The sequence below is a fragment of the Mus pahari genome, chromosome 12, assembly GCF_900095145.1.
Source record: "Mus pahari chromosome 12, PAHARI_EIJ_v1.1, whole genome shotgun sequence".
Taxonomy (NCBI): Eukaryota; Metazoa; Chordata; class Mammalia; order Rodentia; family Muridae; genus Mus; species Mus pahari.
The window spans coordinates 6,414,443-6,433,518 of record NC_034601.1 but is presented as its reverse complement, the minus strand read 5'-3'; the positions used below and the strand labels follow the sequence as shown (position 1 = coordinate 6,433,518).

Below are 19,076 nucleotides of genomic sequence, written 5' to 3'. Positions count from 1 at the left end.
GGTGCACACCTTTGATTCCAGCACTCGGGAGGCAGAGGCAGGTGAATCTCTGAGTTCGAGGCCAGCCTGGTCTACAGAGTGAGTTCCAGGACAGTCAGGGCTACACAGAGAAGTCTTATCTTGAAAAACCAACCAACCAACCAACCAACCAACCAACTTTGTTTACAAGACCAGACAGTGGACCAAGTTTGGCTCACAGGCTGTACGTGTCTGTCTGTACCCTGGAACTGGGTTCAGCAGGCAACCCCTCCTTCCTGACCTCTGAGAACCACTTGTCTTTGGGTTGCTGCAGAACTGGAGATTTTTCCCTTTTAATTTGACTTCAGAGTTTAGGATTTTTAATTTGCCATAAAGTTACTGAAGCAAAAATTATGACAAAACACTATTTTACAAAGTAAGATGCAACAGAGGCTGCCATTCATTGCTTCCAGCTCTGCTGTGCTGAGTGTGGGCTTTGACCCTGACTGCTTGGGTTCAAATCCCTTATAACCTTGGGCAATTTTCCTTTCTTTTTAAAAAATAATTTCCTCTCTCTCTCTCTCTCTCTCTCTCTCTCTCTCTCTCTCTCTCTCTCTCTCTGTGTGTGTATATATACTTGTTTGTACATGTGTACTTGTGGAGGTTCTCTACTGTAGGATCTGAGGATTGAGCTCATGTCACCAGGCTTTTGTGACAGTGCCTTTATTTGATAAACCACCTTGCTGCCCTAAACCTGTAACCTGCCCTGGGGTCTGGTCCTTACAGGAGAACACTGAGGCTTTTAGCCATCTTCTGGAGGGAAGTAGTTGCTGGCCCCAGAGCAGGAGAGGAAAATGCCTAGGCCGTCTGAGTTCTCTGGCAGCCAAGAGCCTGATCCTACATGACCCCTCTCCAACATCCAGTTATCCACTTGCGTGTGCTAGGGTGACATTCAGTGCAAGGCCGGGGAATAGGACCCACAGATGCGCCGAGGAGTAGGAGATTTCGGGGCAATGACCCTGCTATAGAAAGCACGTGCTTGAAAGCCGGTACAATGGCACACATGATCATGTGATATGATCTCAGCACTCAGGAAGTGGAGTCAAAAGGTCAAAGAGTCAAGGTCATCCTCAGACCTCACAAGGAGTTGGAGGCTAGCCTGGGCTAATGAGACCCTGTCTTCACAACAAAAACAAGAAAATGTTTATTCTAAAGGTGTTGGAGGCAGGTCCTGACAGGCAAGATGACATTTGATGTGTTCTGCTACAGGACCATTTGTATCCCTGAGCTGAATAGTAAGAACACGGCCCCTTCTGTCCGTCTGTCAGCAGCCTTCCTCAGGTGCAGGTGGTTGCAACGCCTGGCTAAAGAGTCCCATCACACACATTGACCTCTGTCTTATTTTATGCATTGTTAATGTTCTTCCGGAATACAGCAATGCTGTTTGATTTACACCAATGATAGTTAGTGATGGAAAGCTTCCAATTAAAATAAGCGTGCTCTTTTTGTTTCTAAACTGAATTGAGCTGGGCATGGAGACTCACACGCAACCCCAGTGCATGGGAGGCGGAGGCAGGAGGATTGCTGCTAGTTCTTGGCATACAGAGTGAGAGACCCTTTTTCAAAACAACAACAACAACAACATTAAGCCAGCAGAAACAAAGCACTTAGGGGAAGGAGATGACCAGCTGGTAATGGCCATGCAGCCTGCTGACTAAAGTTCTATTTCCAGGACCCACATGGTGGGAAAAAAAAAAAGAAAAGTGATCCTTGAAGCTGCCTTCTAGTCTCCACAAGAGCTGGCTGTGGCACGTGCATTTGTTACCCCCCACCCCTGTGTGCACACCACATATATACACCCAAGTAAATGCAGTTAAAAATATAATAAAAACCCCAAACAAGAAAAGCCTAACAATAATGACATACAGAATAAAGTGAATGGATTTACAGAGTAAGGTGGAAGTGTAGGAGTAAGCGAGGTGAGAGAAGAACCTAGCCTACTCTACAGACCAGCGCACTGTGTTCCCTGGGTTCGGTCTGACTAAGCCAGTGGGCGGGGCCTGGGAATCCGCGTTCCTAATGAGCGCCTACATTGGAGCCTTGGCTGCCGACCGCCAATCTCTCTGTGGTCTGGATGAACGTCTGGGCAAGCAGCCCTCTCCTTCCCTCGCTTCACTTTCCAGGCAGATTTGTGCAGGAATGTGAAATGCCCCTGTGGGGTTTGGCCGCCAGGTAACCTGCTGCAGTCCTTGGATCCAAATATCACTTCCCTCTTGCTGTGGTCAGGGGTGTGGCATCAGGAGGCTGGCACCCACCAAGGTGAGCCAGACATGCCAGAAGCCCAGCCTCAGTCAGGCTGTTTCTCTGCTGGCTCTCAAAGGCGCCGATGCTGTGAACTGCCTGTAGTCAGGGGACACAGAGCAGACAGGAGACACGTGTGTCCATCACTGAGGGGAGCGGTGTGTGATGGCCAGGGAAATGATAGATGATTTTTTTTTCCTTTTTGAGATACATTGTATAGCCTAGGCTGCCTAGAACTTGCCAAATAGCCCAGGCTGGCCTTAAACTATCATCTTCCTGCCTTAGATCTCTAGATGCTAGACTTTGGGGCACCACATGCAGTCTTGTGTGATTCTTTTCTTTTTCTTTTATTTAGTTTTGAGGATTTCAGTATAAGCATTGTATTTACATCACTCTCCGCAGTCCCTCAGGTGATTGTTTCCCACAGCCATAGGCAGCCCTGACTGCCGAGTCACACCTTCTCCAGCCAGGCCTTGCTCTGGTCCCACACCCGGCTGCATGCCCACACCTGCACTTGGATGTCTTTTTTTCTATGTGTATGTTTGTGTGATGTGTGCGGTGTGTGTGTGTGAGAAGTGTAAGTGTATGTGTGTTAGTGAGTGTGTGATGTGTGCGGTGTGTGTATGAGTGTGTGTTAGTGTGTGTGTGTGTGTGTGTGTGTAAGCCAGAGGTCAGCGTCAGGTATCTTCCCCCATCACTCTCTGCCTTACATTGTGAGACAGGGCCTCTAACCAAGCCTGGAGCTCACTTATTCAGCTCTGCTGGGAAACTAGCAAGCTCTAGGGCTCGTCTCTCATTTCCCATAACTAGAACTACCGTCCTTTATTGGGTGCTGGGGATCTGAACTCAGGTCTTCAAGCTTGTGGGTGAGCACTTTACCTATTGAGCCACCCCAGGGCTGGACATGGATTTCTAAGAGGCTTCCTCTTAGCAGGCTGAAGCCCCATCTCCAGGACTTTTGCCCTCTTGCTTATTCCACTGAGAGCCTTCCCCACTTCTATTTAGTAGCTCCAACTTCCAGATAATTCCAGAGGTTTCCTGGGGCTTCAACTTGTAAGTGCTCACTTGCAAACTTGAGAATCATTCTGCCTGCTTCTATCTCCTACTCTGGATGCACCCAATCTTACTCTGGCTGGTATCCTGACATACCCTATCTCTACCCCGACAGAGACGACCACCTGCCTGTTTTGCCTGGCTTGTTGCCAGGCCTCATGCCTCCTGAGACCGTCCCCTTTGTGTATCAAACCCTAGAGCCCACTGATTAATTGGCCACGAGTTTGGAGGGCCTCAAAGCCTTGAATAGGTAACTGTACAGCAGAAAGTGTTGAGCTGTGTTAGAGTCTTCAGAAACACGAGGGAGGCCTGGGCAATGTAGCTCAGTTGGCAGAATGCCTGCCCACCATGCATGACATTCTGGGTTCACTCACCAGTGCTGTAGGGGTACCTGCCTGCAATTCTGGCACTCAGGAGATAGAGACAGAGGATCAGGGCTTTGAGGTCTTCCTCAGTTTTATAGTGGCTTTGAGGCCAGCCTGGGATATGTAAAACCTTATCAAAAAAAAAAAAAAAAAAAAAAAAAAAAAAAAAAAAAAAAAAAGAAAGAAAGAAAGAAAAGGAAAAGAGAACAGGGAGGGGGAGGAGTGTAGGAAGGGAAGAAGGGATGGAAAAAGTTACTTGTCATGGAAAGAGTTTAACCAGAAGACTACAGAAGGCTGTGAGTCCTAAACCCTACAAGGCTTTCTTCTCTGCTGAAGTCCTTGGCATCTTGACTTTCAAATGGCTGTTAGTATCATCAAAACTACCTCTTTGCTTGGGAACTGGGCAGGAAAGTGAAGAGTCTGAGGGTTGACAGTCAGTGGGGAGCCAAGATCCCAGCTCTAGCTGCTGGCCTCTATTTGACAGTGAGGTTTCTGGGGTTGGGAAATGCTTTTGTGCCTCCTAAGCAGCCGGATCCCTTCCAGCACTGGGGCGAAGGACCAAACGACTGACGGTTGGCTTCTCAGTCAGGCCAAGTCCTGGAGGCAGAGCTGCTGGTCTGGCCCTGCCTGGCCCTGCGCATACACTCAGTATTAGGTGAAAGAGCCTCAGCTCTGAACATTGTAGAAATGGGTAGAGAGATGGCTCAGTGGTTCAGAGCATGGGTTTAAGTCCCAGCACCCACATTGGTGGTTTACAAACTCTAGTCTTACTGGATGTTCACACCATCTCCTGGCCCCTTCAGGCACTGCCTACATGTGGTGCACACATTCAGGCAAAATACCTATGCACACAAAGTTTTTTAAAAAAAAAAAATTTAAAAATGTAAAAAGGTAAACGTGTGCGTGGACAAGCAGAGTGACTCAATTTAGATCCAGCTGAGGGGTTTTTGGAGATTAGTTCCTGTGAACTGCAGGATCCTGGTCCATAATGAAAGGATCAAGGAGATGGCTCTGTGGAGAAACACTTCCTGTGCAAGCAAGATCAGGACTCAGTTCTTCAGCACCACATAACAGCTTGGCAGGCATGCGGCCCTCCTGCAATCCCAGCACTTGGGAAGCAGAGCCAGGATCTCCAAGGTAAGATGGCTGTGGACTGGCTAGAACTGGAGAACCCTGACTTCCGTAATGGACCCTACCGTAATAAAAAGTGGGGAGCAATTAAGGAAGGCATCTAGTATCAAGGTCATGTCCACACACCCACATGCCCCACACATACGTGAATGAGCACTCACATGTGTTAGCACACACCACATGCACATATATACGCCAAGGAGGAGGGGGAACAGGAGGAGGAGGAAGGGGAGAGGACCATGAGGATGAGAAGAAATAAACCATTGTAACAGCTATGTGGAATAGGAGACTCAGCAAGAGAAGACTCAGTAGGCAGGCGACAGGTAGGCGACATGGACATGTGTCCTCTTAACTTGGTGTTGGAGGAGTGACGATGGTCAGCTCCGCCTCCAGGAGCCCCTCTGAGCTGGTGTCTTGGCTACTTTCCCATTGCTGTGAAGAAACATCATAGTAAAGGCAACATATGAAAGAAAGCATTTAACTAAGGGCTCACTCACAGTTTCAGAGGGTTGGTCCATGATCATTATGGTGGGGAGCGTGGTGGCAGGCAGGTGTGGCTCTGAAGCAGTAGCCGACAGCCTACATCCTGATCTACAAGTTGGAGGCAGAGGAGTGGGGTGGGCTTTGGAATCTCAAAACCCACCCCAGGGGCACCTCCAACAGGCCACACCTACCCCTCCCTAAATAGTCTACCAACTGGGAACCAGACATTCAAATACAAGCCTATAGAGGCCGCTGGCCTTCAAAACAACCACAGTTGGTCAGGTATGACTGGCTATAATCCTCTTAAAAATTCCCAGGGATGTAGCTCAGTTGGTAGAGTGCGCGCCTGGTGTGCATGACACCCTGGGTTTGGTCCCTAGTGCTAGAGAAAACTCAGGCAAAGTGTGTGTGTGTTGGGGGAGGGGGGATGGCGTCTTCGGCAATACCTATAATCCTAGCACTTGGAAGGATCAGAAATTTAAGGCTATTCTCTGCTATGTTTAATGAGTTTGAGACCATCTTAGGGTATGTGAGACCCTGGAGAGAGAGATAGAGAGAGAAAGAGAGAGAGAGAAAAAAGACGAGATGAGATGGGGGAAGGAAGGAGATGAGAGAAAAGAAAAATGTATTGAGGAAATGTCCTTGAAGCCTTCAGATAGTGGATTTTCAAGAATTTGCTCCAGAGCAAAATAAAGTGCCCCCACTCCATTTCGGTTTATTTTTACATTTATTTGTTGGAGGAGGCACCATAGTTCATTTGTGGAAGTCAGAGAAAACCTTGTGGGAATTCATTCTCTCCTTCCACCAGGCAGGTCCTCAGACTCGGCTGCAAACACCTCCACCTGATAAACTGTCCTGTAGGTCCCCACCCCAAATCATTCCCAAAGTCTTGCAGGGATGTCAGGACCCCTGCTGGAGGCTGTCTGTTAGCATCTGACCTCCGCGCGTCTGCATGTCTGAGCAATCATTTACACCCAAATTTACTCCTGGTGCGTCTATCGAAGTTTGGAGACTTTTTGTCTTGTTGTGACTGCTGAGGGCATCCTGCCCTATCATCTCCACCACTTCCCCCTGAGACAGGGTCTCTCTCTGAGATGATGGCAGCCAGCAAGTCTCAGAGATCCTCCTGTCTCTGCTTCTTTTAGCACGGAGTCACAGGGGCACAGGACCACACCCAGATTTTCTTGTAGGCCTTGAGGATTTGAGTTCAGGTCCTTGTTCTTATGCATCAAGTACTCCTACCCACCGGGCCACCTCCCTCCCTTCCCACTCAGTGCCCACATTTAAGAGCTCGACAGGAGGACCCTGGTACAGGACCTTCCGTGCCCTGAGTTCCTGGCAGGGCTCCTGAGCCCTTCTCTCTCCATGTTTTGCTCCTGGGCTTGGATGAAGTTGAACAATATCTCACTTTTGACAATCCCCACCCCCACCCCGCCCCAGTATTCCAGGCATCTTGCCCCTTTCTGAAGCTGGAGAGTCTGTTTGGATCAAGGCAGGCATCTCCTTGGAAACCCCTGGGTTTGTGCAAATCAGAAAACAATAAATTTGCAAGGTTGCACAAAGCTGGAGGAGGTGACTGCCAGCTGGAGCTAAATCCACTCCTCTGTCCACGTTAAACTTCAGTTCCTGGCCTCGGAGGCCTGTGCTGCTGTCACAAGACAAGAAGCAGGCAGGGAGCTTTATGAGGTAGGCAGCTCTGCCACATCCCCCACCCCCACTCCCCAAAGTCATCGCCCTGGTCTGTGTTCCAGCTGGGAAGAGCAGCTCGATTTTCTGCCTGTTGAGGTACAGTTTGTCCGCTCCAAGGCCTCTTTTCTAGAAGGTTCTTTTGGATTTTGCTGGGTAGGCAAGCCACAGTCGTGCTGATCCCAGCCCCACCCCGCTCCCTTCCCAGCTCTACCTGGCAGATGTCCTCTTACTCTTCTTGCCTCTGTCCTTACCGTGATGCTGTGAGTCCTCCCGGTCCCAGTCATGTCCCTCTGCCTTGCAAACTTAGCCAGCGACTGGCCTCAAACCACACATCAGCCCTGGTTGTTGTCCTTGAACATGGAGGGAAATTGCCTGAGAGCTTTGTTAGCAGAGCCTACAGCAGGGCTAGGCTGGGACAAGACTGTCTTTCTCTCCAGCAAGTTCTCAGACTTCGATGGCCGCTGGCCCACGTTTTGAGTAGCAAGGCGCTAAAGCAATGGTTCTCAACCTATGGGTCATGACCTCTTTGCAAACCTCTATCTCCAAAAATATTTACATTAGGATTCATAGCAAAATATAGTTATGAAGTAGCAACAAAAATCATTTTATGGGTGGGGGTCACCACAACATGAGGGGCTGTATTAAAGGTCGTAGCATTAGGTTGAAAAACCACGGTTCTAGAGTAGCTGTTCTCCGAATCCCAACAGCTTGAGGAGTAGCAGCTTTGTAGCACTGAGGGGTCATGACTCGGTTTGTGATGATTTGTAGTAAGTTACAAACTAACTGGCCTAGGGCAAAATTCTGGCCCCTGCCTGGTTGTATAAATAAAGTTTTATTAAAACACAGCCACACCCATCTCCACGTAGTCTGGCAGCCCTCATACTACAAATGCCAAGTTGAGTCATCTGGAAGAGAAGATACCCAGGAACACTGGAGGTTAGCTTGTCCCCAGGATGAAGATGACTTGAACTGGAGTTACCAGAACATAGTGTTCGGATTCTTACAGACTGATGGCTGATTAGAGCTTTGTGATTGTAAAGTTGCAGATCCGGAGACAATTATCGTGGACTGTCTTTAATCCCTTCTTGTCTGACCTAACATCCCTGTAGTCACCAGGTAGAACCTTTGGAATGGTCCAGCCAAGCAACCCTCTAGCTTGTACCGTCCCTGCGGCCAAGGTGGTCATCAGGCAGTACCTGCAACCTACCAGGAGATTTCCCACCCTGCCATGACCTGCCAACCTGGTGTTCCCAGCAGTGAGTTTGGCACTTGTGACTGTTTTATCCTGTGACTATGAAAAGTCACCTTTCCACCGTGCAACTTGAACTCATGGTTCCCAGTCCATGGTCAACTTGACATTTAGCTCAGAGTCAGCCACTGTTCCCCTATAAGCAAGCAGTGGGCTTGTGCCACCAGTGAAAATCCCCACTTGAGTCTCAAAGCAGGGAGCTGTGGGGAAGGCAGTCGTGCACCTCAGAACTCAGGAGAAAGAAGTCACCCCTTCTCTATGCTTTGATGCAACTTGGGCTGTGATGGATGAGATGAGGGCCACTCACACTGGGCATGCCCACTGAGACCATCAATCCTGATGGAACTCTTTAGCATCCATCCACTCACAGACATATCCTGTAACGTCTTCACCAGCTCTGTGAACCATCCAGAGCGGCCGATGTAAGGGTTAGCAGTCCCATCCAGTTCTCATAGCTACACCTTAGTAGGTTATTGTAATTCTGCCAATCCAGCAAATGAAAGAAAACACATCTGGCAAGTAGGAAGGGCTCTGCAGACGTGGAGTACAGAGCATTAGGCTCAGAGAGGCTGGGAAACTCACAAGGTCACAGCGAATAAGAACAGTAGCTGAGCTATGGAACGTGTGTGGCTCCAGTATTGGTCAGTTTTAGGGAGATGGAGTGATCTGTCCTCTGATGCGAAGCCCTAGGCAGGCTTCAGACACACCCTACAACGCGCCTTATTTTAAGTGGCAGGCAGCCTGCCTTATGGGGATGCAGAGGAGTGAAGAAGGAATTCTCTCTCCCATGCCACCCTTTCACAACCACTCCCAGCCAGGGCTGGGAAAGCCTGGCAGCTGCCTGATCCAGTGTGTCAAGACTCCTCCCATGGGGTGACCCCCTGGGGACCAATCCCTGGAGGTCCCACCCAGCCTCTGGGATGAGCCAAACTATGCCCTGGAGCCTGTTTCCCTAGCTTTGTGGGAACAGAAAGATGAACATTCCAGGGGAATCCCTCAGAGCCTGGGCCAAGATGCCAGGCAGCCGTGTGTGTGTGTGTGTGTGTGTGTGTGTGTGTGTGTGTGTGTGTGCCCTTGCTGGAGTGTATAGTATAACAAGGCAGGGTATTAGTCCGGAGAGGGATCTGTTCTCTCCAGAGGGCATCCACTTCTGCTCCGAGTGGCCTTGCCATGGCTGTGTCACAAAGAAAGGGACTCACACATTGGCTAAAGTTCTGAAGCGTTGTTTAATGAGGTGCAACCAGAACTGCCTAAGGCATATTAGCCCCAACCTGAGTAGGTGGATGAAGGGAGCCTGCTGGCATCTGAGAAGGAGTTCCTTTAGCAGAGGGGACAACTTCTGTAAAGGCTCCGAGTGTGATAAATGCCCGCTTGAGTTTTCTTCTTTGTTCTTGTTGAGAACAGCTTTCAGAGCTTAGCCCAGTCAGGCCCTGGACTTGTGATCCTCTGAAGTGCTGAGCTGCAGATGTGCACCGCCATACTCTGCAACCTGCCGCATTTGATAGAAACGTGGGAATAGCACAGCCCTGGGAACAGGTTCGGATGGCTTCAAAGGAGGTAGACTGTGTGTGGGTACGTGTACACATGTCACTTACGTTTAGTAAGAACTTGAGGCTCTGCATTCAGGAGCATGTGCCCACTTGCCCAGGCTCTTCTCTCCAGAGGCCTCCTGGATTTCCTGCTTCCTATCTGGCTGCCTGGAGAGTCTGAGCCACAGGAGAAAGCACAACTCTGGAGCCGGGGCCGGGGCCGGGGCCGGGGCCGGGGCTGGGGGTCCAGTTTCAAAATTGTCTGTACATCTCTCCCAGAAGCTTGGAAGCCTGGGGTGGGGCCAGTGCCCTTGTGGGAAGCGCCTGTGGGTTTGCATGCACAGATAATAAACAAGCTCTACTATGCTTGGGACTCCTTGCTGGGACAGACAGCCTGGGCTTAGCTGCACATCTTCACCTGCAGAGGAAGCAATTAACCCAGCCCCTTCCTGCTGAAGAGCCTCTCGGTTTATCTAGTGGCTCTGCACTTCTAAGTCAAACAGGGCTTTCTATGACCAAGTCACCAAGGACTCTGAGGAGTCTCCCATCCACAGAGTCAGAACCTCAGTGGGGCAGAACCGAAGACTCTCTAGAACTTGGACTTTTACTGTTTAGATAGCATTTTCCCCTTTGAACTGATGATTCTTTTTAAAGGGAAACTTCCATTTACATGTATTTTATTTTGTGGATATGCATGTGTGCATGGGATGGTGCATGCGTAGAGATCAGAGGACTCAGAGAGCAAGTTCCCTCTGTCCACCGTGAGGGTCTCGGAGCTAGAACCAAAGCCATCGTCAGGCACAGTGGCAAGTGCTTTTTATGCGCCAAGTCATTTAATTAGTTAATTTTGAGTCAGGGTCTCGTGTGGCCCAGGTTAGCCTCACTGAAAATAATCCTCCCACTTCTACTTCCGGAACGCCGCAATAACAGAAACGTGCCACGACACCCAACTGAAAGAACCTCTTAGGACTGGGAGCTTTCTGGTTTTTCCCTTTGGTCCTGATGAAGAGGAGGAGGTTATCTTTTGTGTATGCGCTTGGCACACAGTTCATGTGAAGTTCCTGGCTCCCATCTTTATGTGCTCCGTGGTACCACTAGCAGCGCGCTTTGCATTCCTAGACACCGGTTTTGATTATTGCTATGTGGCTCTTCATTAGTGTGCCATTACAACCATACATGCTATCTATACGCTTCTCATGGGACTGGGCCGTTGTCCTTTGTCATCTTTCTCTGTGTTGTGACACAAGCCTGACAGAAGCACTTTGCTCACCAGGAAGGCTGATCCAGGATGTTCTCCTGCTCAAGGTGATGGCCCTGATAGCTCAGGAAGGCCCAGGCCCTGGCCAGAGCACACTGTCAGGATCACGGTCCACAGTCCTTCAGAGACTGGGTCTCCCACTGGAGATTCTGGAGACACTCGGGCTTCCGGGGCTTCCAGGGTGTCTGGGGCTTCCGGGAGTTGTATCTCAGTGGATCTCGTGGGACTCTTAGTCTCCTTTGGATGGAGACAACCCTGGCTCTGATGGGGTGGATAAGAGGCTGTGGGGAAGGAGCATTTTGGCAGCAGAAACATCCAGCTGGGCCTGGCCAGATGTGCCCTGGGTGTGAATCATCAGTGGGCCGTAGCAGAACATTCTGGAAACCCCCAGTGTTCTGGAAAACCCACAGACAGGTCTGATCAAGATGTGCAGCAAGGAGGGGCAAGGGAGTGTGATGGAGTAAGCAGCAGAGGGCTCTAGCCTGGAGCCTGGGGAAGGACAGGAGGGGACAGGAGGAAAGTAATCCCACATACTCCTGTCCTCACCCCCTTGTCCCTGTGTCACCACGGATGCAAATCCATCCAGCTCCATCCCTGCCTTATTTGTGTACACATGAAAAGGAGCCTCAGAGTCACCTGCTCCCCCTGGCCACTTTACCACCGACCTGCACAGCTAACTACTGTGCACCTCAGATTATAAATAGAATCACCTCAATCTTTAATAATTTATTTAGTAGTGACAGTTTATGGGCCAGGTATCCCAGCTCTCTGAAGGCTGGGGCAGGAGGATTGTCTTGAGCTTGAGGGAAGCCTGGGCTCTATATACTGAGGTTCTCCTTAAAAGAATCAGTAAGGAAGACCTGCACAACGTCCTGCATATGCCTGTGTCCAGCATTCGAGAAGTGATGCAGGAGGTTCATGAACCAGAGGCTTGCCTTGGCTAGATACCTTGCTTATAGTAACGTAGAGAAGAGGGAATCTCTGCAGGAAGTCTAGACTTTGAGACTCACCGTCATTCATTTAGTCCATGTATTGGGTGGGCTTCTTGAATTTAGCAAATGGAAATACAGGACACACACCCTATTACACTTGAACATCAGATTATGTCATTTTTGAGTTTCAGCATGCGCTATACCATAACTGAGGCATGTCTTGGATTGTTTGGGCTGTTATAAATAGCATAGACTGGATACTTTACAAACAGTGGGTTTTACTTAGGTACAGTGGCACATGCTTGTATTCCCAACTTTTTGGAGGCTAAAACTGGAGGGCTATGTATGGGCTCCAGGCTAGCCCAGGGTACACAGTAAGACTATTTAAAAAAAAACAGGCAAACAAACAAACAAACAAAATTACACCCAAACAATGAAATTCAAGTTTTGAAGGCTGGAAGTCTCCAGTATCAGAGAGACTCCTGGATTAGAAAATTGTTGATTTCTTGTTTCTTGCATGATGGAATGGTTCCCACATCATGACCTATTCAATTTCCAAATGTCCTACCTTCATCAGCCAGTATACTGAGAGAGGGTTTCCACACACACACACACACACACACACACACACACACACACACACACACACACGCACACGGGAGAGTGGTGGTGGCACTCAGTGACTCTGGAATTCAGATGTAGCCAGGTGTCCTGTGTAGTTTAGCTGGCCACTGTTCTGATGAAGTTGGCTCCTCCTCTTGGTCCCTCTGTCCCTCTAGTCTCCCCTGCCTGGGTGATGGGACATCCCCAGTGGTATTTTACTAGTGATTTCTCTGGCTTTTATGCTTCTCACACATTGGACTGGCAGAGCTGGAATAACAAACAGCCCTTTTATGAGTTGGGTCTAATTTCAACTTGGTGGCACACAAAGCCAACATCTATTTACAGTAAAACTGGATCAAGCAGGGTCAAACAATGTCATGGTTGAGCCTAGTGGTGCGTTTTTTTTTTTCTTCAAGCATTCTTGAATCTTGGGCTATATGAAATCGAACTCTTTGTGGTGATGGGTAATTGCAGAAGATTCTGGCAATAAAGCCATCGTGGAGAACATTACTTTTAGGCTTGGCAGGAATAGAACATGTGCATCTTTGGTACTGGGTAATTCCAGGGCTGGAGTGGGTATCAGCACAACTACCACAAAGAGCCTTCTCGTAGGAGAGAGCAGCTCTCAGACTCAGGCTGTGCATGCCTGAGGGTGGAGAGAGGTTATTGCTATCAGTGTGGAGATTCCAGGTACCACCGTCCACTCAACGCTGGGAAAGGCTAGGGATGGCCAGGGGCAAAACCAGGTCCCTTGCAGTAACCGATCAGCCTAGTGTGCCTATGCTTTACTGGCATACTTGTTAGATTAGTTTTAATTTTTGAGACAAGGTCTCATGTAGCCCAGGCTGGTCTCAGATTTACTTTGTAGTTCAGGATGTCCTAGGATTCTGATCTCCTGAGTGCTCGGGTTATAGGAATGTGCTGTTCCTGAGGATGGAAGCCGGGGCTTTGCACATACATTTCCAGTTTTTTTTTTATTTTTTATTATGAAAAATTTCAAACACATAAAAGTATAGAAAGACACATGATGACCTTCATGTCCCCAGGACAAATGTCAACTGGTCACTGACCTGTTCCTGTGTGACTTTTCTCTCATTTTTTCGTTTATGCCGGGCAAGCGCTCTGCCACTGAGCTACAGTCTAGTCTTTCATCTGCTCTTCTACTGAGGTATAACAGTCTGATTTAAAAAAAAAAAAAGTACATACAGCCCAGTGCATCCTAAGGAGATTTTTTTCCAGTGTCAGACCTCTGATGTGGGACACTTCTCATCCCAGCAGGCTCCCTCCTGCCTCTGCTGGGATTCACATTTCCACAGAGTGAAACAATGGCAGCATTATATGGGGAACCTAATTTCTATGAATAGATGTTAGATAGCACCCTCCAACACACACACACACACACACACACACACACACACACACAACCACATGCACACATTCAGACACTCATATACACACACACATATACACATTCACACACACATACACCACACACAGAGACACATTCACACACAACCATATACACCACACACTCACACACAACCACACACACAGACACACTCACACACAGACACACTCACACACAGACACACTCACACACAGACACACTATAAAATCCAACACACACTCACACACTTTTCTCCCTTCCTTCTTCTCTCCTTTCTTTTCTTTTTCCTTTTTCTTCTTCCTTTCTTCCCCCTCCATCCCTCCTTTCCTTCTTCTCTTCCCACTTAACAATGATGGCCTTCCTCCCGCAGAGTTTCAAAACCCAAAATCAGTCTTGATGCTGACCCAGCCCCAGCAGTCAGTGTCATGGTGACAAGCAGGAATGGTAGCAGTTTCCAAAGGTCACCCAAATCACACTCCCTGTCCCACAGGTGTTCAGGGCTGGGAACAGGCCAGGCTCGAGGCCCCTGAGGTGACTTCAGTTCCCTGCCTTCCCCTCGAGGAGGAGGTGAGAAACTTGTGGCAGGCTGTGATGGTCTCCTCATCCCCACAGATACTGCAGGAGATCTTTCAGGCAGAGAACACCGTCATGTTGCTGGAGAGGGCCATCGTGGCCAAGGAATGCCCACTGAAGATGGCCCAGACCATGCTAGCATGCAGGACCCGACGGCCCAATGTGGAACTCTGCAGGGATGTGCCACAGTTCAGGTGAGTTGGGGTGAGAGGAGACTACTGGACTCCAGGAAGAGAAGGGTGGATCTCAGAGGCTCCACTGTTATGGGGTTGTAGGTATAGGAGCCTAGGCTCTTCCTGGCAGTTCTAACAAGCTAGGCTTGTCTGCTCATCCTTAACAGGACAAGTAGAGGAGCAACTGAGAAGCATGGGCGGGAGATTATGCAGTGTAGTCACACTGGGGAAAGGAGCTCATACAGAAGCCAAGCTCCAACACCCCCCAGTGCATCCTCAGGTCCTCACACGAGATTCAGGTTCATGAGATCCTCACATGAGATTCAGGACGAGAGGACTGCACAGCAGCCCCGGTCTCACCCATCACTGCCTGAGCTCCTGTCCCTCCTGCAAGGGGCTCTCATAGATTATTAGAACTTGGTGAAGTCTCCCGATTGCTGCCTTCAGTCCTTTCCTTTCCATCATGAGACCCCTGGGGACGGGGATGGGAGAGAACTTCAGTTTCTTGGGAACTATAGTTTCAATCATGTGGTAGCCAACATGAGGGACACGGTATCTCTTCAGAATATTTTCAGTCCTGCCTGGATGGTCACAGCAGGAACTCTGCGTCTGAGAACCAAACCCTGCCTGACTCAGGACACCCAGTCCCAGAGCTCAGCTATGAGCTGGGTTGGAGGTCTAGAACTCTGGGTTCCACCCTGTCTCTCTCTAGAGCTTCCCCATCCTTCAACAGCACATCTCTGCCCAGGAAGCCCTCCTGCTTCCTCTGAAAGGCCAAGGAGACCTTAGCAGTAGGGATAGACCACAGTCTTGACCCCTTCATTCTTCAGCTTCTCTCACCACAGGATCTGATGTTAGAAGAGGCGCCTGCCTACATCCCTGTTCATCTCCTACCTCTTTGCTTGCAAAGAGCCCAAGTCATCCCTGGCTGGCTAGATCCCGCCTCCCCTGCTGGCTATGGCTAAGCTGGCTAAGGGTGGAAAGCAGATGCATCTCCAGCCAGGGGGCTCAGACACAGGGCAGGGATGGGTCCAGCCTCTCTTGGGCGTCTAATGGTGGCCACAGTCCTGGAGCTCCTCACTGTTGACCATCCTTCTATTCTTGGCCTCTTTTTCCTTGTTTCCTGCTTGCTCTTCTTTTCATGTAGAATTGAGGATTGAACACAGGCCCTACGCGTGCGAGACAAACACTCTACCAACTGACCTGCATCCTCATCCTCTTAAATTTAGCGTAAATTGAATGGGGACAGAGATGTAGCTCTATGAGTCAAGTGCTTACTTAGCTTGAATGAGGTTCTGAGTTGATTCCTAGCCCCTTAGAAACTGCACAGAAGCACAGATTCATAGGACATAGGAGGTAGAAGAAGGGAGACCAGAAGTTCAGGATGATCCTTGGCTACACAGAGTTTGGGGCCAGCCTAGGCTACATAAGATTTTGTCCTTTAAAAGTTTTTAAAATTCAATTTAAAAGATAGACTTTGAATTGAATGAATAGAGGGCTTTTTTTAAAAAAGAAAAATCAGCTTCTGAATCCAGAGGCCTCATTCCACCTCTTCAGCCTCATGTAGCTCCCGGGCTTCTCATTTGCAGACAACATGGCCAATTCTGAGTGCCTCTCGCACTGCTGTGGTACAACTTTTCCTCCTCGGTTTCTACATAGCCCGCTTAGTCTTATCTTTTTTTCTCTACTCAGAAGTTTCCTGTCAGAGACCTTCCAGGATTTGGGGAAATTCTGCAGAGGCAGGATAAGGTGTGAGACAATATGGGGACTGGCCTCAGATTCACCCCCCCCCCTTGTCTCTGAGGTACACAACTCCACTCCAGGGGTCTTTCCGCTGTGCTGCATTCTTCAGTCTCTCTGAGGCAGTTGGCCAATGGCTGTGGGCTGCTGGGAGGGGCTCTCTTCAAGGCCAGGTGGCTTCCATTGGTTGGGAGCCATTATTCTCTGAGGACTGCACCAGTGAGTCAAGAGTGGCGACTGCAGCATGCGTAGACGTGTGTTCCTGATGGAAGAGACCTGAGCAAAAGTCACCGGAACCTGATCTCATATGGCGATGAGGCTGGTTCCTGTGTTTCCTGCGGAGAGCATGTTTCCTAAGTAGCCAACACTCATTAAAGTGCACCTGACAGAGCAGAACTCCTGCCTGTGACCTCAGCCCTTAGGGTTGGAAGGAAGGAGAGCAGTGTTCACCTGGCAGTGTAGAGAATTTGAGGCTGTTCTGGACTGTATGGGGCAAGGAATGGAAAGGGAAGGAGAAGATGGGGTGGGATGGGGTGGGGGGATGACAAGACCAGAAAAGGCAAAGGCAAGACAAAACAAGTCACATAATAGGCCAGGTGTGCTTGAGTGACTTCGGCAGGACAGCTTGAGCACTAGAGTTGGAGACAATGTCACCATGGCCAGCATAGTGACACTATCTTAGAGACAAACAAACCAGAATAAATTATTCCTTTGGGTTATGCTCGAATAGTTTTTCACAGAGTGACAATGCCACAGTTTCTCTCTTCTGGGCCATGGTGGACAGTACTGCTGTAGGCAGTTGGTGTGAACACCCTTTTTCAGTTCAGCTTAGAGAAGCAGGAATGGGACTGCCAGCCCTGGGGGCAAGCAGATTCTGCTCTGTACCATCTGTCTCCTCCTTCAATCTTTGTCAGCCTTGATGACAACCCTTCCCCCTCCAGCACCCAGAGGTGCTCATCCATCTGTGTGCCCCTCTAGGGCTGAGGACTGCACGGCAGTGGCCACCCCTAGACACTTTACCAGTCATACAGGGGGTGACTGTGTTAAAGGAGAGTCATGGAGGTTTCTCTCTGTCCCGCCCCAGGCTCGTGAATGAGGTCTTCACCATAGACGACACTCTACAGACGCTCAAGCTGAGGCTTCGGGAGACGCAAGACACGTTGCAGCTGCTGGTGATGACCAAGTCCCGGCTGGAGCACGAGCTGGCCATCAAAGCCAACACCTTGTGTATTGACAAGGACAAATGCATGAGCATGCGCAAATCCTTCCCCAGCACACCCCGCCTGACAGGCTACACCTGCTCTACCATCAGTTCAGGCCCTTTCGCCAGCCACGCCCCTCGTATCAGCTCCGGCCCCTGCAGCGGCTCTGCGCTTTGTAGAGGCCCCGCCTCTTGTGGGGGCGGGGCCTCCTGTGGAGGCGGGGCCTCTTGCGGGGGTCCCGCTCCTTGTGGCTCCGCGCTCTGTTCCCACTCTGTGTCCCGTTCAGGCCCTGGCTTTGCACCGGTGTGTTAAATGGCATAACGCTGGAAAAGGCTCAAAAGGAAATAAAAAGAGTCGTTTTCTCCCCTTTCTGTCTTTAGGAAAATGTGAAGATACGGGACCAAAGTAAATCAAAGCTCTTTGAGTTAGTTCCAGGGGTGGATAGCTCGGTGAGAGGTCCTGGGAGATAGGACAGGATTCCACAAGGACAGAGCCTAGTATCTGGGGCATCCTAGGTACACAGGAAGCTTCCTTTCTCCTCTCTCTCCTCTTCTCTGTTTTCTTTCTTTCTTTCTTTTTTTTGAAATGTTTTAAACAATTTTTTATTAGATATTTTCTTCATTTACATTTCAAATGCTATCCTGAAAGTCCCCTATACCCTCCTCCCGCCCTGCTCCCCACCCCACCCACTCCTGCTTCCTGGCCCTGGCATTCCCCTGTACTGGGGCATATAATCTTTGCAAGACCAAGGGCCTCTCCTCCCAATGATGGCATATGCAATAGTGTCTGCGTTTGGTTCCTCTGTTTTCTTATCTTTCCTCTCCTCACTATTTAAGAATTCGGAATATGAGCTGGGATTCTGCCTCTGTGATGACTTATTTGTCTAGCATATTTAAAAGATACGGGTCGTTTCCCAGTCGTCTCAGATTTATGGACTAGTGCAAAAGTTCGTAAAAAAGTTTGGCAAAGATGGCTCAGCTGGTAAGTCTTTGCTGATTCTGCAAATTTCATAGCCAGGACCTATGTTAAAAATGCTAAATGAGGTGGTGCACATCTCTATAACCAGCCCTCCTACAGCTAGGAAGGAGGCAGAAACAAGATTGCCAGGAAGCTCACAGGCCTGCTAGCCTGGAGTAAGCTGAGCTGGGCAACAAAAAGCCTCTCAGGACCGGAGAAGTGGCGCAGCAGCTAAGACTGCTCACTGCTCATAGAGAGGATTAAAGTTTGCTTCCCAACATCCACATGGTGTATCACAACTGTCCATAAATCCTCATGGTGCTGCTCACCCACTATACCTGAACTTACTTTCTTTTTCTTGAGACAGAATCTCATTGTGTAGCCTGGGCTAATCTTGAACTGACAGATTCTTCCTCTGCCTCTGCCTCTGCCTCTGCCTCTGCCTCTGCCTCTGCCTCTGCCTCTGCCTCTGCCTCTGCCTCTGCCTCTGCCT

General features: G+C 49.4%; 1 protein-coding gene across 1 annotated transcript in view; it reads left to right on the top strand.

Annotated features, from left to right (window-relative positions):
* The window catches only part of Tekt5 (tektin 5), a 37,871-nt gene extending 19,878 nt beyond the window's left edge, over positions 1–17,993 (top strand). The window contains exons 6-7 of the mRNA XM_021210020.1: positions 14,551–14,705; positions 17,509–17,993. Coding sequence (XP_021065679.1) covers positions 14,551–14,705; positions 17,509–17,938 — 585 coding nt within the window. The 3' untranslated portion in view covers positions 17,939–17,993. The remainder of the gene's footprint in view (positions 1–14,550; positions 14,706–17,508) is intronic.
* Positions 17,994–19,076: the final 1,083 nt, after the last annotated feature.